Consider the following 23,898-nt stretch of genomic DNA (forward strand, 5'->3'; position numbering starts at 1 on the left):
TTTAAATGCAGTAGCCATCGTGGGGGTAAGGACAGCCCTCACTACGCTCTGAAGATGGCAAAGCACAAATATGGAAATAACCTGAATCCATGTCCACACTGAGCTACACAGTCCGCCCTGAAGCCAGTTACCACCTAAATTCTTCAGTGGGAAGGTGAACATTCTATAATAATTGTTAATTGTTTAGGTAACTTTCAGTTCAAAGTTAAGTTACTTGCAGCTGAACATGTCCTCAGGAAGACAGCAGCTTAAAGAGGCCTTGTGCGCATGAAAGGAGAGAGGAATGGGTGTTCAAGACACAGCCACTTCCTTGACTCCCTCCCCAGGAAGAAGGGAAGCCCAGCTCTTTGTGGGTGTCATGGGGCAAACCACCAAACTGGGGTTCAGCCTGGGAGGCTACGTCTGTTCTTGGCTTCACCCAGGAAGGAATTCAAAAGCCAGTGAACAGAGTAAAGTGAAAGCAAGTTTATCAAGAAAGTAAAGGGGCCAGCTGCAGTGGCTCACACCTATAATTCCAGCACTTTGGGAACCCAAAGAGGGTGGATCACTTGAGACCAGGCGTTCAAGACCAACCTGGTCAACGTAGTGAAATGCCATCTCTACTAAAAATACAAAAATTAGCCAGGCATGGTGGTGAGCACCTATAGTCCCAGCTACTCGGTAGGCTGAGGCTGAAGCTGGAGAATCGCTTGAACCCAGAGGCTGAGGTTGCAGTGAGCGAGACTGTGCCACTTGCACTCCAGCCTGCAAGACTACGTCTCAAAAAAAAAAAAAAAAAAAAGATGAAGGCAGACCAAAGTTTTGCACCACTAGATTTGCACAAAGGCACAGCTTAGGGGGGAAAGAGAGGAAGGCCTTTTTATCCAGCCCCTCGCTAGGATGAGCTGCATCTGGAGTCAAAGGTGTAAGTGGGGCGCGGGACTGCAGCTCAGGGCCTTGGGAGCCCTCCCCTGCGCCGCCCCACCGGGACTCCTCCCTCCTGAATCCCTGCAGGCTCCAGGGCTCCCGGCTCTGGAGCCAGATGCCCACCAGGAGGTGTCGGCTCCTGTCACGGGCCGCACCGCCCAGGACCATGCCTGGCCCCAGACCCACGCCTGTCTGGGGACACACACCTGACCGCAAACCAGGCCGCGGGATCAGTCACAAGCCACCCTCCCCAGGGCCGCCCTGCACTGCGGATCAGGGTAGGAGATTAGAGTAGGAACGCTGGGGGGCCTCTCTGCTCTCAGTCCCTATGACACAGGGACTAAGAGTAGTGGGAGAGGAGGAGGAGAAGTCAGGCAGGGACTAGGCACAAAATTTAAGGCAACACTAAGTGATTCGGTAACCATAAGATAAATAATATTTTAATTATTTTAATGTAGTGTTTTAAAATCAAAACTAATGAAAAAAATGATAAAATATAAAAAAAACTCAATAGAACAGCAGCTGACTTCCTGCCCAGCTGTCCTACAGTATCCCAGGTGCCAGCCCCCTCTGTCCACACCCCTGCTGGTTCCTGCCCCACCCCTTCCCCCAGCCCAGGGGGCTTCCACCCCTTTAAGAATTCAAATTCACAAGAAGCCCTTGCCCCTCTCCCTGAATCCCCCCAACTCTGAAGAGAAAAAAATCAAACCGGAGTTTTCCTCCAGAGTTGCAGGCTGGGCTTACAAAAGCCACAAAGCTTGCGTACAAAATGACACCCTTGGCCGCCATCTCCCAGTCTGTTGACTGCTAACAATGAGAAGTGAACAGAGGGAAGGCCAGGCAGAAGGCTGCAGGAGAGGGGCCAGGTGGGCAGCAACAGGAAACAAATCTGAGTGGAGAGGACAATTCTACCCCTCCCAGGGTTCCAGCCCCAACAGAGGCACCCTACTTGGGCCTTGCTCAGGCCTGGGAAGGTGATATGCTTTGGCTGTGTCCCCGCCCAAAATCTCATCTTGAACTGTAATCCCCATAATCCCCACGTGTCAAGGGAGAGACCAGGTGGAGGTGATGGAATCATGGGGGCGGTTCCCCCATGCTGCTCTTGTGATAGTAAGTTCTCACGAGATCTGATGGTTTTATACGTGTTTGGTAGTTCCTCCCACGTTCATTCTCTTCTGCTTCCTTGTGAAGAATGTGCCTTGCGTCTCCTTCGCAGTCTGCCATGACTGTAAGTTTCCTGAGGCTTCCCTGGCCACGTGGAACTGTGAGTCAATTAAACCTCTTTCCTTTATAAATTACGCAGTCTCGGGGCAGTTCTTTATAGCAGCATAAAAACGGACTAATACGGAGGGGTCAAAGACAGAAATCTCCTCCTCCAGTCCCTAGCCCTGGCTCTTGGACATGAATCCAGTTCCTGACAGAAGAGAAGTACACAGGTGGGTCAGTGCAGTGTGTCCCCACAGGGGCTCAGGCCACACCCCAACCCAATTACAAGCCATGCAAGAAGATTCTGAAAACATGGACGAGGAGATGGCCTGCCTAAAGCCAGCAGATGGGTGCCACCCACCTGATGTACCTCTCCAGCAGCCTAGCCAACCAGCCCCCAACAAGGGCCACCAAAAGTTAGGACTGATGGGGTGGCCTTCCAGCCTGACCAAAGTCCTTCCATTCACCCAGCAGGACCACTCACAACCGATTTCTCATTCTCGGCAAAAGCAATGGAAACTTGGCACAGCAACCCCAGGAAGATCTCCCTCTGTAAGGAGATGCTCAGATGTTTTGGCTGTGTCCAAAGAGGGGAAGGACAGGTGGAGAGAAAAGGCCTAGACCCATGTAAATCAGAAATGCCAAGACCCAGACGCAGCCACAGCTGGGGCCTGGTGCAGGGAATGGCCCAGACCACAAGAAGAGAGACTACTGTACGGAGCCAGAAGGTGAAGGCAAGTAAATCCTTGGCACAAAGCGGGAGGAGGCAGGAACAAGGACAATAGACAGTGGGGAGGCAGACAGGTTCTGAATAACCCGGAACAAAGAGAACATGAAACCAAAAAAAAAGAACAAAGAGAAATGGGGGATGGCGATGACAGAGCACCCAGGGCAGTGGGTGCAGGACTAGCAGAGGTCCCCCGACTTGTCCTTGGCTGTGCACACACAGAGGTACTGCAGTCCTGGGGCCATGTTCATAGGATACAGAGAAAGAACACTCTGTATTTTCTCAGGAAAGCTGCAGGGAAATGAAAAACTCCAGGCAGGACAGACCGGGCAAGGACTGCATGGCTAAAAGCACACACCTTAAAACTAGACACACTCCCCTGCCCTGAACCCCAGATGTCAATGGCCATATTCTCACAATTTTCATATTCCCTCCCAATAAAGTAGGGCCACGAAAGATGAATTTTAGGATATCCACTTGGGGAGCTCGTATTTTGGGGCCAGACCTGCCTCCTTGCTGAACTATCTCCGGTTTGGAGTGGGAGAGGCCAGGCGGGAGTACTGGAGAGTGACTGCACAAGTGAGCAAAGGTGACATTCACCCAACTCTTGGGACAAGGGAGTCAGAGCCCGCCACCCATCCCCAATCCTATAGGCCCACGTCACTTTGGTTTCGCTTGTTTCTTTTTTAGTAAACAACTTTCCTCAGGTGTTTTTCTGGTTTATTATTTCTGTGTAGCCACAGCAACAGAACTAGCCCCATGTCTCTCAATCAGGGAGGTCCCCAGCCAGCTTTGGAAAGACACCCATCAAAAAGAGCGAGCAAACCTAAAGAAGGGTTCAATAGGGAAGATACCAGCGGCCGACTGCAGAGGGGCTCCATTCCTCTGACCCTCAATCACTTCCCAGGAAGCATGCAGAGGAGCCTGGGTGCGCCAGAAACAACCTTTCATAATACGAGATGGACGGGAAAGAGGCCAAGGGCAGGCAGTTCCCAATCTACAAAAGGGCAAGAAGGTGGAGTCCATACTTCTTTCTTGTCTTTTTTTGAGACAGGGTCTGGCTCCATCACCCAGGCTGGAGCACAGTGGCACTATCTCAGCTCACTGCAACCTCTGCCTCCTGGGCTCCAGCAATCCTCCCACCTCAACCCTCTGAGTAGCTGAGGCTACAGATGCACACCACCATACCCAGCTAATTTTTGTATTTTTTGTAGACAGGATTTTGCCATATTGCCCAAGCTGGTCTCGGACTCCTGAGCTCAAGCAATCAGCCCACCTCAGCCTCCCAAAGTGCTGGGATTACAGGCATGAGCCACTGTAACAGGCCGAGTCCACACTTCTAAGCTTGCTGTTGCTCTCAGACTTGCAGACCAGCCTATGAAACAGAAGTAGGTAAGAGCTGAGAAAGGGAAGTGGCCACGACAGAACCAGTTCTGCTGAGAACGAGGACTCGAGTCAGGCTATGCTACCTTCCTTCCATGGCCATGGGAAAAACGGGTGGGTGCTGTTGGCGTGAAAGATCTGGATCTTAACAGATCAGACTTAAACTAATTTGCTCATGATGAAGGTGTGGATTTGGAGGGACCTGGGAATCTCACAGACCTACAGGATGTCCCAGCGATATGTCCTGGGCTTCCTACCAGCCCTGCCCTGCCTGACAAGTTGGATGAAAACTGATAAAGGACTAGTCATAGCTTCAGATGGCAAAATCAGGCCAAGCCAGAATGAAAAAAGAGAAGGAATTTAACATGGGCACATGCCAAGCTCTGCATTTAACCAAGGCTGCTTGGCATGAACAAAATTGAGACAGAACAACGCATGGAGAAAAGGTCTGGGCATTTGTGGGCCACAAGCTTGCCATGACACGAACGCAAATGTCAGTGGGTACACCCCCAAATGCCTGTGACTCCCTCTGGTGGTTTCTGTGCACAACTTCGCCCAAAATAGGCCCTACAACTCCATGGGGAGACCTACCCTGGGGCTTCTAGAGCTTCCTAGCCTGCGTGCCAGAGAGCAGAAGTGCCTGGAGGCTACATCTCCACCCCTGGGTAGTCCTTACTCTGAGGTGGGACTGCACCCAGGGCTCCCCTTTAGGGTCTGGCTTGGACTGAAATCACACCCTGCCTTGCCTTCTGTCCCTCCCCTAATTTGCTCTCCCCTCCCTGGTAACTCCAGCATCCTCATCTCAGCAGAAGCTTCTGGAGAACCCAACCCAAGATGAGTGGTGAGGGCTGGGGTAGCCCTCCTCCTCAATGTACTCTGGGAACTAAATTTTCAGAGGCCTCTTTCAGAAGGCACAAGTCCCAGGCAGGGTGCAAAGCTGTGGGCGAAGAACCTGGAAAGAGGCTCTGAACAAGGAACTTTTAAGGAAGTGGGATGTGGGCTTTGATCACAGCCAAGCTAGCAAGGTAACAGCTGGCCCCTGAATGTGGCTATGAGAGGGGTGCCCAACACTACCAGCCTGGGTGCTGAGCACTAACTCAGTGCCAGGCACTACCTGGGTTACTCTATTTAATAATCTCCACACCAAGCATGTGAAGGAGGCACCATCGTCATCCCCATCTTACAGATGAGGAAGATCATCAAGGCTTGCAACTTGCCCAAGATCACATGGCTTTAGGTGTGGACCCAGATTCAAACTCCAGCTTTAGCCCACTAAGCTACAGTGGCCAACCCCAGCCCAAAGTGTTAGGACCTGTGTGCAGGAGACCCCTTCAGCTCTCGTAAAGTCAGGATCTAACATGTCTAGGGGGATGGAGACCCAATCCAGGTGACACAGGAGGTAAGATCACAGTGGAACAGGCCATCCCTGCTTTTCCACCACCACCAGCACTGTGACCTCAGGCCAGCTGTACTCTACAAGTTTCTTGTGAGAGTGATGGCAGCCTGGGGCCAGACAAGGGATGCATGTCTTGTGTCCTGGACACAAGACAGGCATGCCCAGAGGTGATAAGCTCCAGGAAGCCAGGCCTCAGCTGCCGGAGGTCCCGAATGCCACAGAAGGAGAGCAGGTGGGCAGAAGTGGGGATCCCCTGGAGAAGACAGAGGGGGGATTCCTGCTGAGACAAGGGGCTCTAGAACTCTGGGGTTTATGCTCCAAAAAACAGAATTTACCACGACAAAGCAAACAAGACCAGCCAGGACCGATGCGCCATCCCTGCTAGGGTCTGGCAAAGCTCTGACCTCTGAATTTGTATCTATTTTGAATTCAAATCCAAACACATCAACAGTGAACTCCAATGCCTCCCACAGCAGGGCCTGAAAGGGACCCAGAAACTCTGGCCAGAAATCTAGAGTCCAAGGGGAGGAAATCTGTAAACTAAACCACTGGCCATGCTCTGGGGCCCTAAACCACTGCAGGTATCAGGCCTGTCCCAGGAGAGGTCACAGCAAGTGGGGATGGGAGGGGTCTCCAGTTCCAGTCAGAAATGAGGCTACAGTCACTCCCGGTAGACCTGTCAGCAGCAGCTGTGCAACCGGGCTAGGGAGACAAAGATCGTGGTTTAACCAGGAGAGTGGTCTGGGGCCCCAGCCAAGACACAGGTGTTGGATTCCAGCACCGCCCTGCAAATATTCATCTCAGTGATGATGAGGTGAATGGGAGCTTGACTGAGCCCAGCCCGGCTGCCATCCTGGAGACCTGGGGCAACATGGAGGTAGCACAGAGTGGTACCCAGCCAGCGTGAACGTATGAGAATCTGCATGTGACAGAGAAGAAAGTCTCATGAAATGGGTTTCACTGGTCCCAGCCAAACCCTGTGGCATGTGGCCCTTTCTGCACCTGCTGAACATGCCATCACCTTGTTCCAGGTAGTGGCCTCATCCTCCTCCTGCTCAAATGGGAAACCTCAGCATCCTGAAATGCCTCCTCCCCAAGTCCACTGCACACGTGTGCCTGTGTATGTGTGCGCGCGCACATGTACGAACTCAGTTCCCAGCTGCCCACTCCATTGCTCCTAAACAGGCCCCTCCTTGGCGTCCCCCAGCACATACTCCTGGGCTCCTGCCTCCCACCTCTTCTGCACCCTGCTCTTCTCCACTGGAAGCCAAATGGATATTTCTAAAGTGAAATCTGGTAACCCCCAACCCCTTCCACAGTTCCCTAAAGTTCCTTTCCTCAGTTACACCAGGATCTTCACAATGGGGACCCCTGGTCACCTCCCAACCCAACAAACACCCCAAATGAGCTGCCACTGCAGAAACTCATCATGGCCCTGGCAGGACTGGCACATCCAAGTATCTGACCAGGCTGTAGCATCTGCCGGGCAGGTCCTGCCCTCCCTCCACCCATGTGGCCCCAACAGGCTGGGGTTTCTGGAGACTCCATGGGGAGCCATGCATGAAATGGCATATACCCATGTGTCACTCCCCAGAACGTGAGCTGCCTGCTCTGGCACCATACACAAAGGAACTGACAGCCCCAGAATCCCAAGAAGGGGTGCACCTATGCATACGGGAAAGGCACATTTACAGGTAAGAATGGTCCATTGTGGGGCCTCAGGAGGCATCTGACCTGACGCACACCTTTCTCACTTTGTCCTTGTGGCCTGTGGAAATGCCACTCTTGCTTTACAAATTCACCCACCGTTGCATGAGTCATTTCCACCTCAGTGAGTACCAAGTCTTTGAGGATGGGGAAATGTAAGCCACCAGTTTCGGGGTTCTGGGCTTCTAGGTGCAGAAGAAGCCCCAGAAATATGCCAGATCATGGGCCATGACCCCACACTAGCCCTTTGGTCCCTCGCAAGGGTGGATTGGGGGGCTGTGTCCCAGGAACTTAGGATCTTCAAGACCAAGACCCAGAACAAGAACACAAGCCCACTCCCGTTCTTCATAGGCCTTGGGAAATCTTTGGGCAACGAAGTCAGACTGTGCCAAACCCGTGTTTCTGTCTCTCCAAGGCCCCTGGCCCCCACTGCCTAGCCTAGGTCAGGTCATGTGGGCAAGCGAGCCCCCACAACCTCACAGCCCCTACCCCGGGGCCAGGGCAAAGCTCCTTCCCTGTCCCCCTCCATTCCTGTGCTCCCTCCTTCCACGAATTACATCAGTTGGGGAAAAATCCTTAAGCTGACAGAATGAGGTGAAAATAGTGCAATTCTAGGTTTTGCAACTGATTTTAGGGCAGGTGGCCAGCCATTCTCCCCTTCCTCAGGACAGCCTCTGACACAATGACCCTGGAAGCCTGGCAGCCTTCCGTAATGGTCAGCATCCTCCCCTGCCATCCACAACCCACACCATGAGCTCAGCCAGGGCAGGGGCAGCCTCTGTCTCATTCACCACAGATCCACAGAACCCAGCACAGAGTATGGGCTCAGTAAATTCTCCTTGTACATGACTGCACTGACTGGACCGGGCACATGCTACAGGGAAACACCCCAGGCTCAGCCAGCCCTGGCTTTGAATCTCAGTCCCACCTCTTCAAGCTGTCCAGTGTGGGCCACAACGGCTACAGCCTTGCCAAATGTCTGTCATTTCATCTGTAAACCAGGATGAAGAGGTGAAGACAGGACAAGCACAGTATGTGGTACACAGGAGGCCTCTGATAACATCAGTCCCCTTCCCTAAAGACCCGGGCAGTCCCTGTCACTGGGGCCTCACACTTCATGTCGAGAATTCACTATTTCTCAGCACTGCTTTCAAATAAAGCCAAGAGTCTGAGGAGGCAACATGGCAGAGTTCTGAGGGTGGAGTGAACAAAAGGTCATTTTTTACAGAAAACTCAGGATCTCCCCTCTGCACAGTGCTAAAGCCCTGTCTCAAAGTTCAGAACCCACAAGGTGCAGAGATGTGGCCCTTGGAAATCAAGCCCTTAAGAAAACAGCCCAGCTGTGTGGGGCACGAAGCCCCAGGCTGCAGTCCTGTGGTCCGGAGGCAGCCGATATTCAGGTGAGAGATGTGCCCAGCTGCTGGTGGGTCCAGGGGGCACGGAGCCCCCATCATCCCTGGCCCAGGTCTAGGACAAAGTCAGTGGGCCCAGGCCAGCTCCAAGGGCCACAGCTCCTCACTCGGGGGCCGCACTGGAGCAGCCACAGCAGCTGGGGCGCCGCAGGGACTGCATGACAGCCCGCAGTGGTCCCCTCCGGCCCTCCACAGACAGGCTGTCCTCGCTGGTGGGCGCTCGCTGCAGCTGCTCAAACTGCATCTCCAGGTGCTTCTGGATAGCCACACCGAGTACCTCTGGGTCCACCGCAGCTCCATACACCTCCCATGTCATGCCCTCAGCATCCCATCGCACATCCCGCACAGGGGACGGCGTCTCCTCCAGGCTGGACCCCAGTGTTACCTCTGGGAACACATGCAGGGATGCAGGCGCTTCCAGGGACGGACTGGTGGCCACAGCCTTGCAGGCCGCCACTGGGGCCGCCTGCACACCAGCATCCTGGGCTGACAGCAGGGATGCCTCTGCAGGAGCCAAGTCATTGGCTGAGGTCATGGTCCACACATCTTTGGTCCTAGAGCCAGGCTCTGGGACTAACCCGGTGGGACCCCAAGGGTGGGCACAGCAATGGGAGTGCCCAGGGAGCCCCCCAGACAACCTACAGTGGATCTTCACCCCATGCTGAGCCTGCAGCCCAGACTCGCTCACTGACGCCACTAGTTTGGGAAAGGCCAGGATCCCTGTGGCAGGTAGGGCATGGCAGCAGCCACCAGCTCCCACCTCCTTCATGCCACAGAGTAGAGCAGCTGGGGGCAGAGCATGGCAGGCGGTGGTAGCCAGCTGTTCAGCGGCTTTGGGCTCAGCCTGGGCACTGCTGCTGTGGGCAGTTGTGTCCCCCAGGTCTAGTGGTGGCACTGACAACTGACTCGCCCCCAGCATCCAGGCTGAGTTAGAAGTCCCATCCTCAGGAGCCAGGTCCTTTTCCAGGCCTGCAAGGGCCTGGCCACCCTGACCAGAAGTACCACCCGGCTGCAGCTGAGCTCTGTGGACAGGGCTGCTGCCAAGGGCTGAGCAGCTGAGACTGGCCTTCCGAGCACCACTGTGTCCCCGCATCTGGGTGCTACGGACCAGGTCCGAATGGCTCCTCTGCATAGCAGCAGCACTGGGGGCCCGCAGGCGACACAGGTCACCACCACCCATGGTGGACACATTGCCCACAGTGCTGCTCCGCCAGTGGCCTCCAGCACTGGGTAGTGCCTCGGGGCCAGAGGCCCGCGCCAGCTCCATGCTCTCAGGCAGGTTCCCCTCTTCCTCCGGGGCCTGGGGTCTGGTGCTGGCCTCGCCCAGCTGGGTCTGCCACACGGTGCTGCTGGCACTCTTGCGGAGCTCTGGCCTCTGTTCCTGGCCTTCACCCAGCAGGCTGGAAGAGCTCTGGGACAGGGGCTGAAGGCCGGGGCTCAGGGGTGCCCAGGGACCCGGCTCAGGGCGGCTGGAGCTCATGGCTGCCTGCAGAAGAGAGAAAGGGAGGGAGTGGAGTTGAGTTGGGTGGCAGCACCTAAGCCGGTTCTACTGTGAGCTCCCACAGTGCTGGATTCACCAGGGAGCCAGCTTCAGTCCCAGCCTGCCTGACTGGTACTTGCATACTGTTGTACACAAGGCAGTGACAAGACACCAGACACTTCAAATCAAGGTCATCTCACATTAGACACAAGGATGACACTGCAAATTATCTCATCATCGTCCCAAGCAGTTAGAATCTGCCCTTGGGTGGGGTCCTGGAGGCCGCCACTCTATCCGCTCTGGACTCTTTACTGGCTGGCTTGTGTGGGAGGCGAAGGAGGAGGGCCAAGTCTGCTGGGGCTTTGAGAGCGAAACTGCAGTCCTAGGGGGCGGGGCTGTGGGATAACAGCTATTAGTCAACCAGTACGGAAGTACTATGTCCTCTTAACGGGCACAGCTGGACAGTCTAACATTGGGCTACTTCCTCCTGGGACTGGCAGTATCCAACTCACTGTGGACAGGGTCTCCTTGGTACAGAGTGGGAGCTCAGAGAAAGTTCACGGGATGAGGGAGCAATGACTAGAGGACGCTGAGAATCACCCTGGGCTTCCCCAACCACCCCCATCCTCCCTAGCCTAGCCTGGCTGAGCTGGCATGTCTCTAGGGTTCCGTGACTCCCACCTCCAGCTCCAGGGGCAGGGAGAGGCCCCACGCGTCAGCTTTTTCCATGAGGGACTCATTCAGCATCTGGCCATTGATTCCACAGCCATCTCCTGAGCCCCTACTGCGTCCCCAGCTCTAGGGCTAGGGAACATGGGATTCATTCAGACCTTTTTGTACTCCTGGGGATAGTGCAGCAGTGAGATAAGATGACCACCCAGTACCACCAATCAGACCTACCCTGCATGACATTTAACCCCCTCTTGCCCAGTGTACCTGCATCCTCATTGTCCCCCAGCCTCCCTGTCATCACTGTCACTTCCCCCAGCCATAAAGACTACCCTGGCCCCTGACCCAGCTGCAGCCTAGAGCAGCTCTGACCCTCTCCACCTCAGCGTCTCTTCCTGGGGCCCCTTTCCTGACTCTCCAGCCAGGCAGCCTTCATCCCAGACCAAGCACTGGGCCTGGATGGAACAGTTTGGCCAACTGTCAGCCTCCCCACCAGCCTGAAGTTGGCAAAGCCTGGCCTGAGGCCTGCTCCCCTCTGGCTGTCCAACACCCAGCACTGACCTGACATGTAGTTGGCACTCAGAGAATATCTCCTGTGTGCCTAACCAAGAGAACAAGCAAATATAAGAACACACCCACAGAGGAGGGCGCTGAGTGCCAAAAATGGGGTCTGAGGGAGGGCCCCGCCAAGGCAGGAGAGCTCACTTAGGGTGAGAGATGAGAAAAGGCTTCCCGGAGGACCAGCCACATAAGTCAGGCCTGGAGTGAGAGAAGCAAGAACGTGTTCAGGTGGAGAGTGGGGTGGGCAGGAGGAAAGAGGCATGAGGGGAGCAGTGGGGTCAAAGTGTCTGGGTCACCTCGGCCCTGGCCACAGCAGTGAATTAGGAAGAGCACTCTGGGACTCCTTGACAGGCAGGAGAGGCTGGAGAAACAGGGTGGGGACAGGAGGCAGCAGCTGCATTTGTGCAATCCCAGTCCTGCCCTCCCACCCTAAGCTGATAAGGACTGCCAGGAAACAACCTCCCTGGCCAGGTGAGCAAGGCTACCCAAGAGGAAATTCGGGAAGGGCTGTGGGACTCGGTTTCTGTATAAGTACAAATATCTTGGCAGCCCAGCACTCAGGAGACGGCTGGTGGCTGTTGAGCCACAGTGAGGATGATACTGGTGCTATAGTCCCTGAGACTCCAGCGCCGCACAACTTCCTGTGATGATGGAAAGATTCTACCCTGTGCTGTCTTAATAGGTAGGTACCAATGGCATGTGGGTACCAAGCACTTGGCAGGGGGTCACTGCAACTGAGACACTGAATGTTTAAGTTTTATTTGGATCTAACTGGCCACATGAGGCTAATGGCTACTGTACTGGACTGTGCAGCTCTGAACACAGCCTCAGCCTGGTAAGGATGTCCCATCCCAGCTGCTTCATGGGGCTGAAACCAGACTTGTCCCTGGGAGGATCAGGAAGAGGAGGAGTGGCCAAGAGAGGGTTCTGACCCAGACCCTGCCCTCAATGAGCTCTAAGATGGACATACAAACAAAGGAGGGCAATAAAACAGCGATGGTAATAACAGCTGTCAGGGCCTGATCACTCGCCAAGGGCCAGGCATGTGCCACATCCTTTGCACACATTGTCTCATGTAACTGTGCAAGCAACCTCTTGAGACAGTCATTATCTCCATTCTACAGACAGGAGAATTCCATAAGCTCAGAGAGGCTTAGTGACCCCCAAGGGCACACAGCTCGGGGACATCTGAGCTCCTCTCCCCTTCGAGCACTGAGCAGGCCTGTGCCTCACAGCTCTCGACCTTTTTACTGATCTGGCCTGGCCCTGCCAATCGTGCTCGTGACATGCCATGGAACAAGTCACTGAGTGGATCCCCACCTGCCCAACTGCTTCTTAGCAGCTCCTGAGGCTGCAAGAATGAGGAGGGCAGGAGGTGTTCCTCCTGACTGGGACAGCCCCTGGCAGGGAGAAAACCACTCATTTGCAGGTCCAAGACCCCAGGGAAGGCCCATCTGGACACCTACACAGCTTCTGGCCAAACCCCACCACCGTCCCAGGGAGGGGGCCACAAACAGCCAGGCCAGCAGCCTCTGGCCCCTGAGGAGACAGGTGGAATGAGGTCCTCAGACCCCCACCAAGACCCATTGAGAAGCCATCAGCAACGAGCATCCCACTATGCCTGTCTCACCAGAGGGCTGCCCAGCACCCAGGGCTAGTCACCACCCAGAGAGCCCCGTAGTGGGCTATGGATCTACTGGTTCCCTTCCCCCTTCCCCCTCCACAAGTGGCAGGTGACAAAACTGAGGCCTGGAGAAGCTCAGAAATGTCAAAGAACACACAGCTGAAAGTTGCTAATTCAGAACCCCAAGAAACTGACCTGGCCAACTACAACCTGGCCTTCCCAGCTCAGAAGGAAGGGCTCTGAGGGGAGTACTGCGGGAAAGAGGCTTCCATACTGCCTGTCACAATGCTGTGTACTAGGCCAGAGGAGGGGCCTCCCAGGGAGCCAGGTGTGAGGAGGAAGGGGCAGGGCTCTGCTTCCAATGGCGGCTCTTCCCCTTCCTGTGCATGTGCTCACAGGTGGACCCCTAACTTCTTTGAGCCTCAGTTTCTCTAATCTGCAAAACAGAAGTAAATCCCCAACCTGCAGGGTTGTTGTGAAGACTAAATGTGACAGCATGTGCACTGTCTGCAACAGTGTTTGTTAACAATAATCTTCTCTCTCCTCTCCCATCAAGAGCAGCTTAAGTTCACGGTATAACAAGTAATAGTACTGGGGGGCAGACAGGCCCTTTTCAGAAGCCATCGAGACACCCCATAGGTTAGCCTCATCTTGCTTCCCATCCTCGCTACCTTCATCCCATCCTAGAATCAAGTCACCATCAGTGTCCCCAGTCTCCCTATTACCAAAGTAGGTTTCCCAGAGCCTATTTTAAATCTTAACCTAGGAGGCTACGCATGCATACAAGTCTAGAGTCTGCACTTTAAATGCCCAGAATGGCATGCCCACCCTGCCTTTATAACCATGCAGAAGGTTCTGGTTTTGCCCTAATGGGACCCTGGGAAGATCTTTTAGGATGAGATAAAGAAGAGGCATACAGAAGTATCTAAGACCTCTAGTGTTCTTTGAACAATACCTTAATGTTCTCTCTCCTGTCCCATTTGATGCCGAAGTTGCTATGGCTGTGGCCAACGTCCCGTGGCCAATGCCAGGCTGTCCTGCTGCCTCAGGTTCCACGTGTCGGCAACTGGAAGATCAACCACCTATGTAGCAATCAACCAATGTCATTTTGAGTAAAAAGCCCCCACTTCTCAGACACTTCCAGACTAGCCCAAACATAGAAACCGTTGGGTCAACTTAGAGAGTCCAGCTCCCGCGATGCTGCCCCAGCAGAGGACCCCAGGCCTTTGGGATATGCCCAGGGGGACTACCAAGACCACCACAAGTGGACTCCATCTCAGACGACACTATGGCATCCATCTAAGTCCCCTCTTGGTTTTGTTTGTTTGTTTGTTTGTGAGACAGTCTTGCTCTGTCTCCCAGGATGGTGTGCAATGGCTCAGTCTCCGCTCACTGCAACTTCTGCCTCCTGGGTTCACGCGATTCTCCCGCCTTAGTCTCCCGGCAGCTGGGATTACAGGCGAGCACCACCGCGCCCAGTTAATTTTTGTATTTTTAGTAGAGATGGGGTTTTTGCCATGTTGGCCAGGCTGGTCTCGAACTCCTGACCCCAGATAATCCGCCTGCCTCGGCCTCCCAAAGTGCTGGGATTATAGGCGTGAGCCACAGCGCCTGGCCCAAGTCCTCTCTTGTTAAGTGGCAAGCGTTTGGATGATGACTTATGTGTCCAGCAAAACCAAAATAGAAAAAGCAAACCTATACAGTCAGGCAGGAAAACTGGTTCTATGTTAAAATATGGACCTTACCTCTCAGGGACCAGGCAGGAATGCACACAACACAAACCCCCCATTGCACAGTGGGGATACAGCACCCTCCAGGAGGTGGTTTAATCTACCCCAGAGTGAACGGCGCCTGATAGGAACACTCAGGGCCAACCCTGGGCAACGCAGCAGGCAGCATTCCTAAATGGAGGGTTTGGAGGAGACAAAACCTGCCCTTCACAATGAACGTGCCTTAAGGGCTACATGCCCCCGGTCACAAGCTGTGCCAGCAAAGGGTTCTGGGGTAACAGTGGGGTCAGTGACCCCATGGATGAGGCTCTGCTCACCAGGAAGAGGCCTAGACGCCCAACATTCCTCCCCTGGGGAGGATTTGCCCACACTCCCTGGGGGGCAGCGAGGTGGAGAAGGTGCCTCAGCCTAGAAGCAGCCTAGGCGGCCGATGTGTCCCCATCTGCAGGCTCACAAGCAGTTACGCCCCAGCCTGGGACACACAGGCCCGTTTGCAGTAACAGCGCCTACCCAGTTGCACTCTGCACGCCAAGCACAGGCTGCCCCTGCTGTGGGGCCAAAGGCCTGAACGCACCGCACCACGCAGCCTCGCCCAGCACAGCTCCCTTCCCGCCCCTGCTGCACAAAGCCCACCCGGACTTAGGGAGAAGGAGGCTCAATACGGGCCCGAAACGAGGCTACAGACCTTCTCAGAAGCAAAGGCAGCCACTGCAGGCAAATGGGGCTGTGGGCCGGGGTAAGGATGCGGGGCAGGAGGAGCCAAAGGGCAGCAAGGCTGGGGGCGGGGTAGGCGGCGCAGGAGGCTGAAGGAAGGGAAGAGGAAGAAGGGGAGAGGGAGGAGCGATGGCAGCAGGGGTGGAGGCCGAAGGAGACAGGGTCCCGGACAGACTTGTGAAAAATGGGAGGATGGGCAGAGGAAACGTGAAAGAGGGAACAAGACAGGGCAGGACAATGAGAGGCGGAGAGCGGGGAGTGCGACGCGGTCACCGGTGGCTCTGCGCGCTGGGCAGGGGCCAGGATGCCGGGGGTCTGAGCGCAGGAGCAGGGAGGAGTGGGTTCTACGGCTCAGCAAGGGGGAGGTGCGGCCCACCACGCCCCCCGCCCCCACGGGCGCGCGCGGAGCCGGCCTCTCACCCTCTCGCCCGCCGGGGCCGCGCAGGCCGAGGGAAGCGCTGCTCATGTGGCCGCCACAGGTGCCAGGTGCCGCGGCCCAAGATGGAGCCGGAGCCGACCCGGCCTGGGCCCGAGACGCCGCCCGCCGCCGTCGGCCTGGCCCGCGGAGCCAGCGCCGGGTACAGGGAGGGGCCAGCGGGGCCGCCGGCACCGGGGCGGCGGGAGGGGCGGCGGGCGGAGACCTCGCTCACCTGGGCCCGCCCCGCTCCGGAACCCGCCCCCGCCCCGCTGCGCCCCGGGACCTGCGTCCGCGCGCCCCCACTCCTCCTTCCCGACCCCTCCTCAGGCCGGGTCCCCACTGTCCTCGATCTTTTCGGCCCCGCGCGCAGCACGACCGCCTGTTCTCCAGGCTGCCCGGCTAACCCCCAACACTCTCACTTCCCCGACGCAACCCCACCGTCCCGGGTGTAAAGGCGCAGCTCCCCACAATCCTCCAGCCCCAGACCCAGCCCCCCAAGTCCACCTCCTCGTAGCCCCGCCCCCTCGCTCCAGTTCCCTTTCCGCACCACGCCCCGCATTGAGATCTCCGCGCCGGTGGCTACCCCTTTCCTCTCGCCTTCGCCATCCCAGCCCCGCCTCTCACAATTATCTGGCTCCCGATCCCGCCCACGAGACCCCCTTCCTATAGGGCCCTTTCCTTTAGGATACCAGGCCTGGTCTCAATTTTCCAGCCCCAGGTCAGAAATCGTGGACTCACAGTCCCATCCTCCGAGCTCCACCCTCACGGACCCCAAACCTCACTCCAGTCCTTTGAGCTCCATGATTCTGGCCTGACCTGTCCCCCGGAGCTCTCCACCGTCCCCCAAGAGCCCAGCCTTGATAGACTCCTTCCCCAGGGTTGCATCTCCAGCCCCGCCCCTGAAGACCAGTAATCTACTACCCCTTTCCCCGCCCACGTGCCGCTACCCAGCCCAACTTGAGGCCATCAGTCTCCCTGCCGCGCACTCCAACAGCGGGCGAGGGCAGTGACCATGCGGGGATGAGCCACCTCCACCTGAGCCCGCCTTCTTCCCTGCAATTCCCCGCAGCGCCGCCGCGCCTTTCCGGTCCCACGACGCGGGGAGCCAGTCCAGGCCCTGGGATAGCCAGGTTCCACACTATGAGGCTGAGGACCTGGGCGTACCGTTCCCTCAACGTCCCCCAGTTTCCACAACCGCTGGCCAGCTTCAGGGCGCAGGGACAGGCAGCCCCGGCCTCCCTCCACCTGCAAGGGATTCCTGCTGTCCACCCAGGGCCTCATGGTATGAGGTACTGTACTATCTCTGGGCTCCAGTTTGGGTCGCAGTGAGAGGTAACAGCGTGCTGGCAGCACTCGCAGCCCTCACTCGCTGTCGGCGCCTCCTCAGCCTCGGCGCCCACTTTGGCCGACCTTGAGAAGTCCTTCAGCCCGCCGCTTCACTGTGGGAGCCCCTCTCTGGGCTGGTGGAGGCCAGAAACGGCTCCCTCTGCTTGCGAGGAGGTGTAGCGGGAGAAGCGCTGGCGGGAACCGGGGCCACTCGCGGCGCTCCCTGGCCAGCGCGAGTTCTGGGTGGGTGTGGCTCGGGGGACCAGGTGCACCGGGTCCCCCAGCAGTGCCTGCCCGCTGGCGCTGCGCTCGAATTCTGGCTGGGCCTCAGTTGCCTCCCCGCGGGGCAGGGCTCGGGACCTGCAGCCCGCCATGCCCGAGCCTCCCCACCGCTGTGGGCTCCTGCGTGGCCCACGCCTTCCCCCCTGGTCTGCGACGCCAGGTCCCATCAACCGCCCAAGGACTGACGAGTGCAGGTGCATGGCGCGGGACTGGCGGGCAGCTATGCCTGCAGTGGGAGGGCAGGATCCACTAGGTGAAGCCAGCTAGGCTCCTGAGTCCGGTGGGGACTTGGAGAACTTTTGTGTCTAGCCGGAGGATTGTAAAGGCACCAATCAGCACTCTGTGTCTAGCTCAAGGTTTGCAAGCGCACCAATCAGCACCCTGTCAAAACAGACCAATCAGCTCTCTGTAAGATGGACCAATCAGCAGGATGTGGGTGGGGTCAGATAAGGTAATAAAAGCAGGCTGCCCAAATCTGCGGGGGTCCCTGTCAATCCGCTGTGCCCTTCTCAGTGCTGTGGAAGGTTTGTTCTCTTGCTCTTTGTGATAAATCTTGTTGTTGCTCACTGTATGAGTGCATGTGGCCATTAAGAGCTGTAACTCTGACCGCGGAGGTCTGTAGCTTCACTCCTGAAGTCAGCCAGACCACGAACCCACAAGGAAGAAAGTCCGGACACGTCTGAACATCAGAAGGAACAAACTCGGGACACACCATCTTTAAGAACTAACACTGCGAGAGTTCGTGACTTCATTCTTGAAGTCAGCGAGACCAAGAACCCAGCAACTCCGGACCCACCAGTGTTGGCACTTCTCTGTTGTACGCTATCCCAGGACCCCTAACTTGTTGGCCCAGCCCTGTGCTGAGAAGTGTGCGCTCCTCCCTTCTAGTGCCTGCGAGCCAACACTATCTCTAATTCTCCCTGTTTGGGGAGCAAAGGACCTCAGTTTGCTCAGAGAGACTCAGACTGCCCCAAGTAACCATCTCCAGCGAGGTCTGAGAGCAGCTCTGAGATTCTGGCAGATGGCTGCCATTGGCCAAATGCCCACAGGGGTGGCCACGTCAGGTCCCAGGCTTGGTCCTCACCAGCACACACTGCCGGGTAGGGGGATCCTGCTTAAAGGAGGCAAATAGGGGATTTGTTTGTCGAGGACACTACCCACTTCTGCCCCTGTCCAGGAATTAGGACCTCTGCTTCCACATCTTAGGCATCTTACTCATATTCCCTTTTTAGTGAAGTCAGCTGAGCCCCAAGAAGGGATGGACTGCTTGTGGTTACACTGAGAGTTGGTGCCAGATCCAGGCCCCAAACCTGGGGCTCTCAGCTCCCAGAACATCTCAAGAACCAAGAACCTCACTGTGTGTGTTTCAAGGAAGCATTCTTGGGGCTGGGCATCAGGAGATGTCTGCCATGCAATCGACCTGCGGACACAGCTGGCTGGCCCTCGCCACCAGGGCTTTGCTTCTTGTCCAATTGGCCCCCTTCTTCCATTCATGCCCTGGCAAGGAGGCTCCCCTGGCTGTGGCAGCTGCCCCGGGAGAACCCAGAATGGGGAGTCAGACTTGAATTCCAATCTCAACTCCCCCACATATTCACTGGCTCTGCAACCCCACACCCAAGTAAAACTGTTCATCTTTCTGGGCATCAGTTTCCTCATCTGCAGAGTGGTAGTAATTATATCTACATAACAAGGCTAGGGGAAGAGGGTGTTTGTGAACGTGTCCCGTGGAGTGTTATTGCTGCTATCAGTCACTTGATCAAATATTTACTGAGCTCCTCCTGGGTTGGGTCCTGGAGGTACAAGCTGCACTGCATGGAGAAAGGAGGGGATGGATGTGCGTAGATTGCTTTGGTAGAGAGCAGCTCAGGCCTGAGGACCACATGGGCCAACTGCCATTTGCTGAGACTCTGAACCCTAACAGAAGAGGAATGAGTGTGGGGTGCACTCAGGAGTCCAGTGGGGGCACATTGGGATGTTTGAGGCACCGTGTGGACAGGCGGGTTGCACATATAGGACTGGATGGGGTTTTTCTGTTTTCGTTCCTTGATTTGGGATTTCACTCTTGTCACCCAGGCTAGAGAGCAATAGTGTGATCTCGATTCACTGCAACCTCCACCTCCCGGGTTCAAGCGATTCTCCTGCCTCAGCCTCTTGAGTAGCTGGGATTAGGTGCCCATCACCACTCCCAGCTAATTTTTGTATTTTTGCTAGAGATGGGGTTTCACCATGTTGGCCAGGTCTCGAACTCCTGATCTCAAGTGATCTGCCCACCTTGGCTTCCCAAGGTGCTAGGACTATAGGTGTGAACCATCGCGCCTGGTCAAGGACCGGAGTTTTTCAGAAGTCTGGGTGTCACGGACATGGGGTGGTTGCTGAAGTCACAGGGGTGGATAAGGTCTTCAGGGAAAGTGTAGAGTGAGGAGAGGGCTTAGGACCCATCTGTGAGTCACCTGGTGACAAAGGGTGGAGGAGCAGCCAGAAAGGAGGAAACTGGGACATCATGGTGACACAGAGTGCTTGGAGCAAACGCCTTCAGTGAGGTGGCAGAGGCAGAAGCCACTGGCGTGGGTTAGGGGGTGAGCTGGAGGAGAGAACTAGAGATGGTGCGTGTGCAGATGCCATAAAGAGGAGAAGAAAGGTTTCACTTGGGAAGGAATGTGGGGTCAAGAGAGGCATTTTTTTAATGCTTTTTTTTTTGTTTGCTTGCTTGCTTGTATTAATATGCTGCATCCTGTAGTAGGTTTCCTTTATTTCAAACAACCGAAAACAAGTCTGGTTAAGTTAAGCAAAAAGGGACAGCCAGGCACAGTGGCTCACACCTGTAATCCCAGCACTTTGGGAGGCCAAGCAGGTGGATCACTTGAGGCCAGGAGTTTGAGACCAGCCTGGCCAACATGGTGAAACCCCATCTCTACTAAAAATACAAAAAAATTAGCCGGGCATGGTGGTGTCTGCCTGTAATCTCAGCTACTTGAGAGGCTAAGACAAGAGAATCGGAACACTTGAACTTGGGAGGTAGAGATTGCAGTGAGTCGAGATCACGCCACCATTGCACTCCAGTCTAGACAACAGAGCAAGACTCCGTCTCAAAAAAACAAACAAACAAACAAAACAAAACAAAACAAAACTTAGCTGGGCATGGTGGCATGCCCCTGTAGTCCCCTCTTCTCCCAAGGCTGAGGCAGGAGGATCGCTTGAAGCCAAGAGGTGGAGGTTGCAGTGAGCAGAAATCGTGCCACTGCACTCCAGCTTAGGCATCAGAGCAGGAGTCTGTCTAAAAAAAAAAAAAAAAGAAAAAAGAAAAAAAAAAAAGTAAGCAAAAAGGGGATGTGTCAAAAGATCGCAGGGAGCTCCAGATGCTAATGTTTTCATCTGTATTCTTCAAGGCAGGAGTCAGGTGACTCCAGATCCCAACAGGAGGAACCACTTGCTGCCCAGTGCCACCTCCATAGAAAGGTTTCCTGTCCATTGTCCTTGGTGTGTCTCTCAACTCAAGATTCAAAATCCCAGTGGAGTGGCAGTTCATTTGGCTGAGCTATGGCCACCTGCCCTCTGCCCTTGGACCAACATACCTGCAGGAATACCTGGCCCAGTGCCTCTCTAGGAGCACCCACTGCCCCACCGAGACTGCTCACAAGAGTTTTCCCCGGCAGGGAGGTTGAAGCCTGAGTGACCAGAAACAAATATCCACTGCACATTGTAACAAACTGAGCACATTTGACAGCTAGGGAAAAGGACCCATTGAGAAGGAGTGGACGGGAGATACAGGAGCCACAATTGCTACTGACAATAAGATCTTCAATGGGCTGAGATTCAGGAGTTCAATAGGAGGAAAGAGGTGACTTCTTTATGTAACAGCAGAGCAAGAAGAAATGAGGGGAGTAGTACTGAGGTACTGTAATCTCTCTCCTCTTGGGAAAGAAGGTTGCTGGCAACCTTAAATCTACATCCTCACATCTCTGGATCTAAACAACCCACAAATCAAGTCTTACTGACCCTACTTGACAGTCCTGGACCAGAGAGAGATCTCTTCAATTGGCCAGCCTGTGTCATTGCTCTTCCCAAGAGGGTGGGGCCCTGCAATAGGGCTGACAGTGGGTCACAGAGACTAGGGAAGAGTTGTTCCCCAAAGGAAAGGGCAAGTTACCATTGCCAGACCAAGGAAACCTGACACTGAGCTGGCCCAAAGCACAAATGACCACTGGGGACAGCCTCTGTGCAAGTCTTAGAGGAAATGCTAAGTTGGAATGTATCAATGCCTAAGAAAGAGAGAGCTTTGATTCAGTTAAACAGCATCTGCTTTTCTAGCAAAAATATCTCTAGGGTACAAGAGACCCCTCTAGCCAAAAGAGCCATAAATGAAAAGGCTGTCTTTTTGTCTGACAAAAAGATGCTGACTCCCCGGGACCTAGCATATAATAGATGCTTGCTGGCTGGATGGATGGATGAATGAATGAATGGAAGGCAGTTGATTCAGAAATACCTATTACTACCTCAGATTAGTTCCACAGACATTTTCCTGAGTCCCTAATAAATGCCAGTCTTGGGCTGGAAGCTGACAATATAAGCCAAACCAGAGGAGCCTTGACCCCAAAGCCTACATGATGGGAGATTTCAGGGGACCTGAGACATGCCCAAAGGGCAATTAGGTCACAAGGATTGAAGGGAATAGAAGGGACTGGAGTTCTCAGAGGAGAGGCGTTGTAGTAGACATCTGTTGCTTTTTCAGCTCCCCACAATCCATCCCCCGTTTCATTTGGGGGGTCATCCCAGGACAGAGACTGCTAATTGTCCCCCAATACTTATTGTCCCCTTCTATAGTAATAGAAGTCCTCTAACCGCCCAGAATAACGACTACATTTCCCAGGCATTTGTGCAGCCAACGTGCCATAGATTAGGTTCTCAGCAGTGAGATGTTAGCAGAAATAATTTTTGCAATTTCTCGGTCATACACTTCAGAAGGAATGTGCCTCGCCCCTTTCCCTCTCCCCTGGTAGGAATGAAGTCATGGTGTCAAGCCAGTTTGTATCAATCAGATGAAACTAAAACCCTAAGGATGTCAGAGTGACAAAAGAGAAGGAGCCTGTGTCCCAACACTCTGTGGTTACCTATCAGCCCTGCACTAGTTCTAACTAGGTTTTCCGTGAAAGAGAAATTAACCACCAGTCTATTTCAGCCACTATTTGGGGTGAGTGCTCTCTTGCAGAAGGAAAGCCTGTATGCTAATTATTAGTAAAGGCTGTATATTAATTATATACAGTTCCTGAGATGTTCAAGTTCCTGAGAACATCCCGGGAGCCTTGACCTCAGTGAGGACTAAGGCTGGTCTCATCCCTTGACATCTCAATTAAGGAAGACAATACATTTCCTTTTTAAAAGATCAGTTTGCATTATATTTCCATCCTTTGCTACCAAAAGTGTACTTGGTGATACGCTGGTCACCGTGGGAGGATTACAGAGGCAACATGAAAGGGGGATGTCTGCATTGGTCCCAGACCACCTGCAACTTGTTTGGGGGAAAAATGGTTGTTATAAGGATGCATGAGGATTTGAACCAGAATTGGAAAGTCCTCAGGAATTGGCGAGACAACTTAAGAAATAGCCGTTGCTCCCTCTCTTCCTGGAGCTTCCCGGACCGGTTTCCTCCTGACCATGCTCTGCCAGCTGTTTCCACCAACCGGCACCCTCTCCTGATGCTGAATTTCTGCTGCTTTGAAACTGAGTCGCCACCATACCAGCTCCTCCTAGTGGCACCTCTTCGTGTATCCTTCATGCTTCTTCCCTTGCAGCTGGCTGGCTTGCTCCTGCCATGTTTCTCAATTTCCAATTTAAAAAAGAGAAATTGGATGGACATAGGTCATCTTTAATGCCAGAAGAAAACTCACAAATCCTGACCAGCCAATGGATTCAGAGCCTGAGTCAGGTGCTTGCTTCCTCTTGACCAACTGTCACATGGTCTAAAATAGGGCCACCTGCTGGCTGTCCCCTCCTCTAGGACTGTGGGCATGGCAGGTACCACCACTGATGTGTCTTGTATGCCTACACAGAATTATTGTATTAGGCAATATTCTTCTGACTTCAAGAGGCAGAAACCCAACTCAAATTGGCTTAAGCAGCAAAGGGACTTTTCGCTGTTTCTTGTAAGTCAAGAGTCCAGGGCAGCTGGGCTTGGCCAGAGCCACTGGCTTAAATGATGTCATCAGAACTGGCACCTCTCTCTTTTAGCCAGGTTCTCCCTACATAGTGGTTCTTGGGAACTCCCGGATTATGTTTATGTCCTCACAACTCTACTTTCACGGACAAGAGTTTAAGGAGAGAAGGACAGTGCCAAGTTAACTGTACTAGTCTTTACTGATT

At 54.6% G+C, this 23,898-nt stretch overlaps 1 protein-coding gene across 5 annotated transcripts; it reads right to left on the reverse strand.

Annotated features, from left to right (window-relative positions):
- Positions 1-654: 654 nt before the first annotated feature.
- Positions 655-17,425, reverse strand: GPRIN2 (G protein regulated inducer of neurite outgrowth 2). 5 transcript variants are annotated; one of them, XM_007962684.3, is made up of 3 exons: positions 15,936-17,425; positions 14,027-14,137; positions 655-10,223 (listed from the first exon to the last, which is right to left on the reverse strand). In XM_007962684.3, exon 3 carries the CDS (start codon positions 10,215-10,217, stop codon positions 8,841-8,843), a length of 1,377 nt encoding a protein of 458 aa, XP_007960875.1. In that variant the 5' UTR covers positions 10,218-10,223; positions 14,027-14,137; positions 15,936-17,425; the 3' UTR covers positions 655-8,840. The 5 variants fall into 5 exon arrangements, with proteins under 5 accessions (XP_007960875.1, XP_037864863.1, XP_072875097.1 ...); XM_038008935.2 differs by having other exon boundaries at positions 14,027-14,153; XM_073018996.1 differs by lacking the exon at positions 15,936-17,425 and adding an exon at positions 15,487-15,924.
- Positions 17,426-23,898: the final 6,473 nt, after the last annotated feature.

Source organism: Chlorocebus sabaeus, chromosome 9, assembly GCF_047675955.1.
Source record: "Chlorocebus sabaeus isolate Y175 chromosome 9, mChlSab1.0.hap1, whole genome shotgun sequence".
Lineage (NCBI taxonomy): Eukaryota > Metazoa > Chordata > Mammalia > Primates > Cercopithecidae > Chlorocebus > Chlorocebus sabaeus.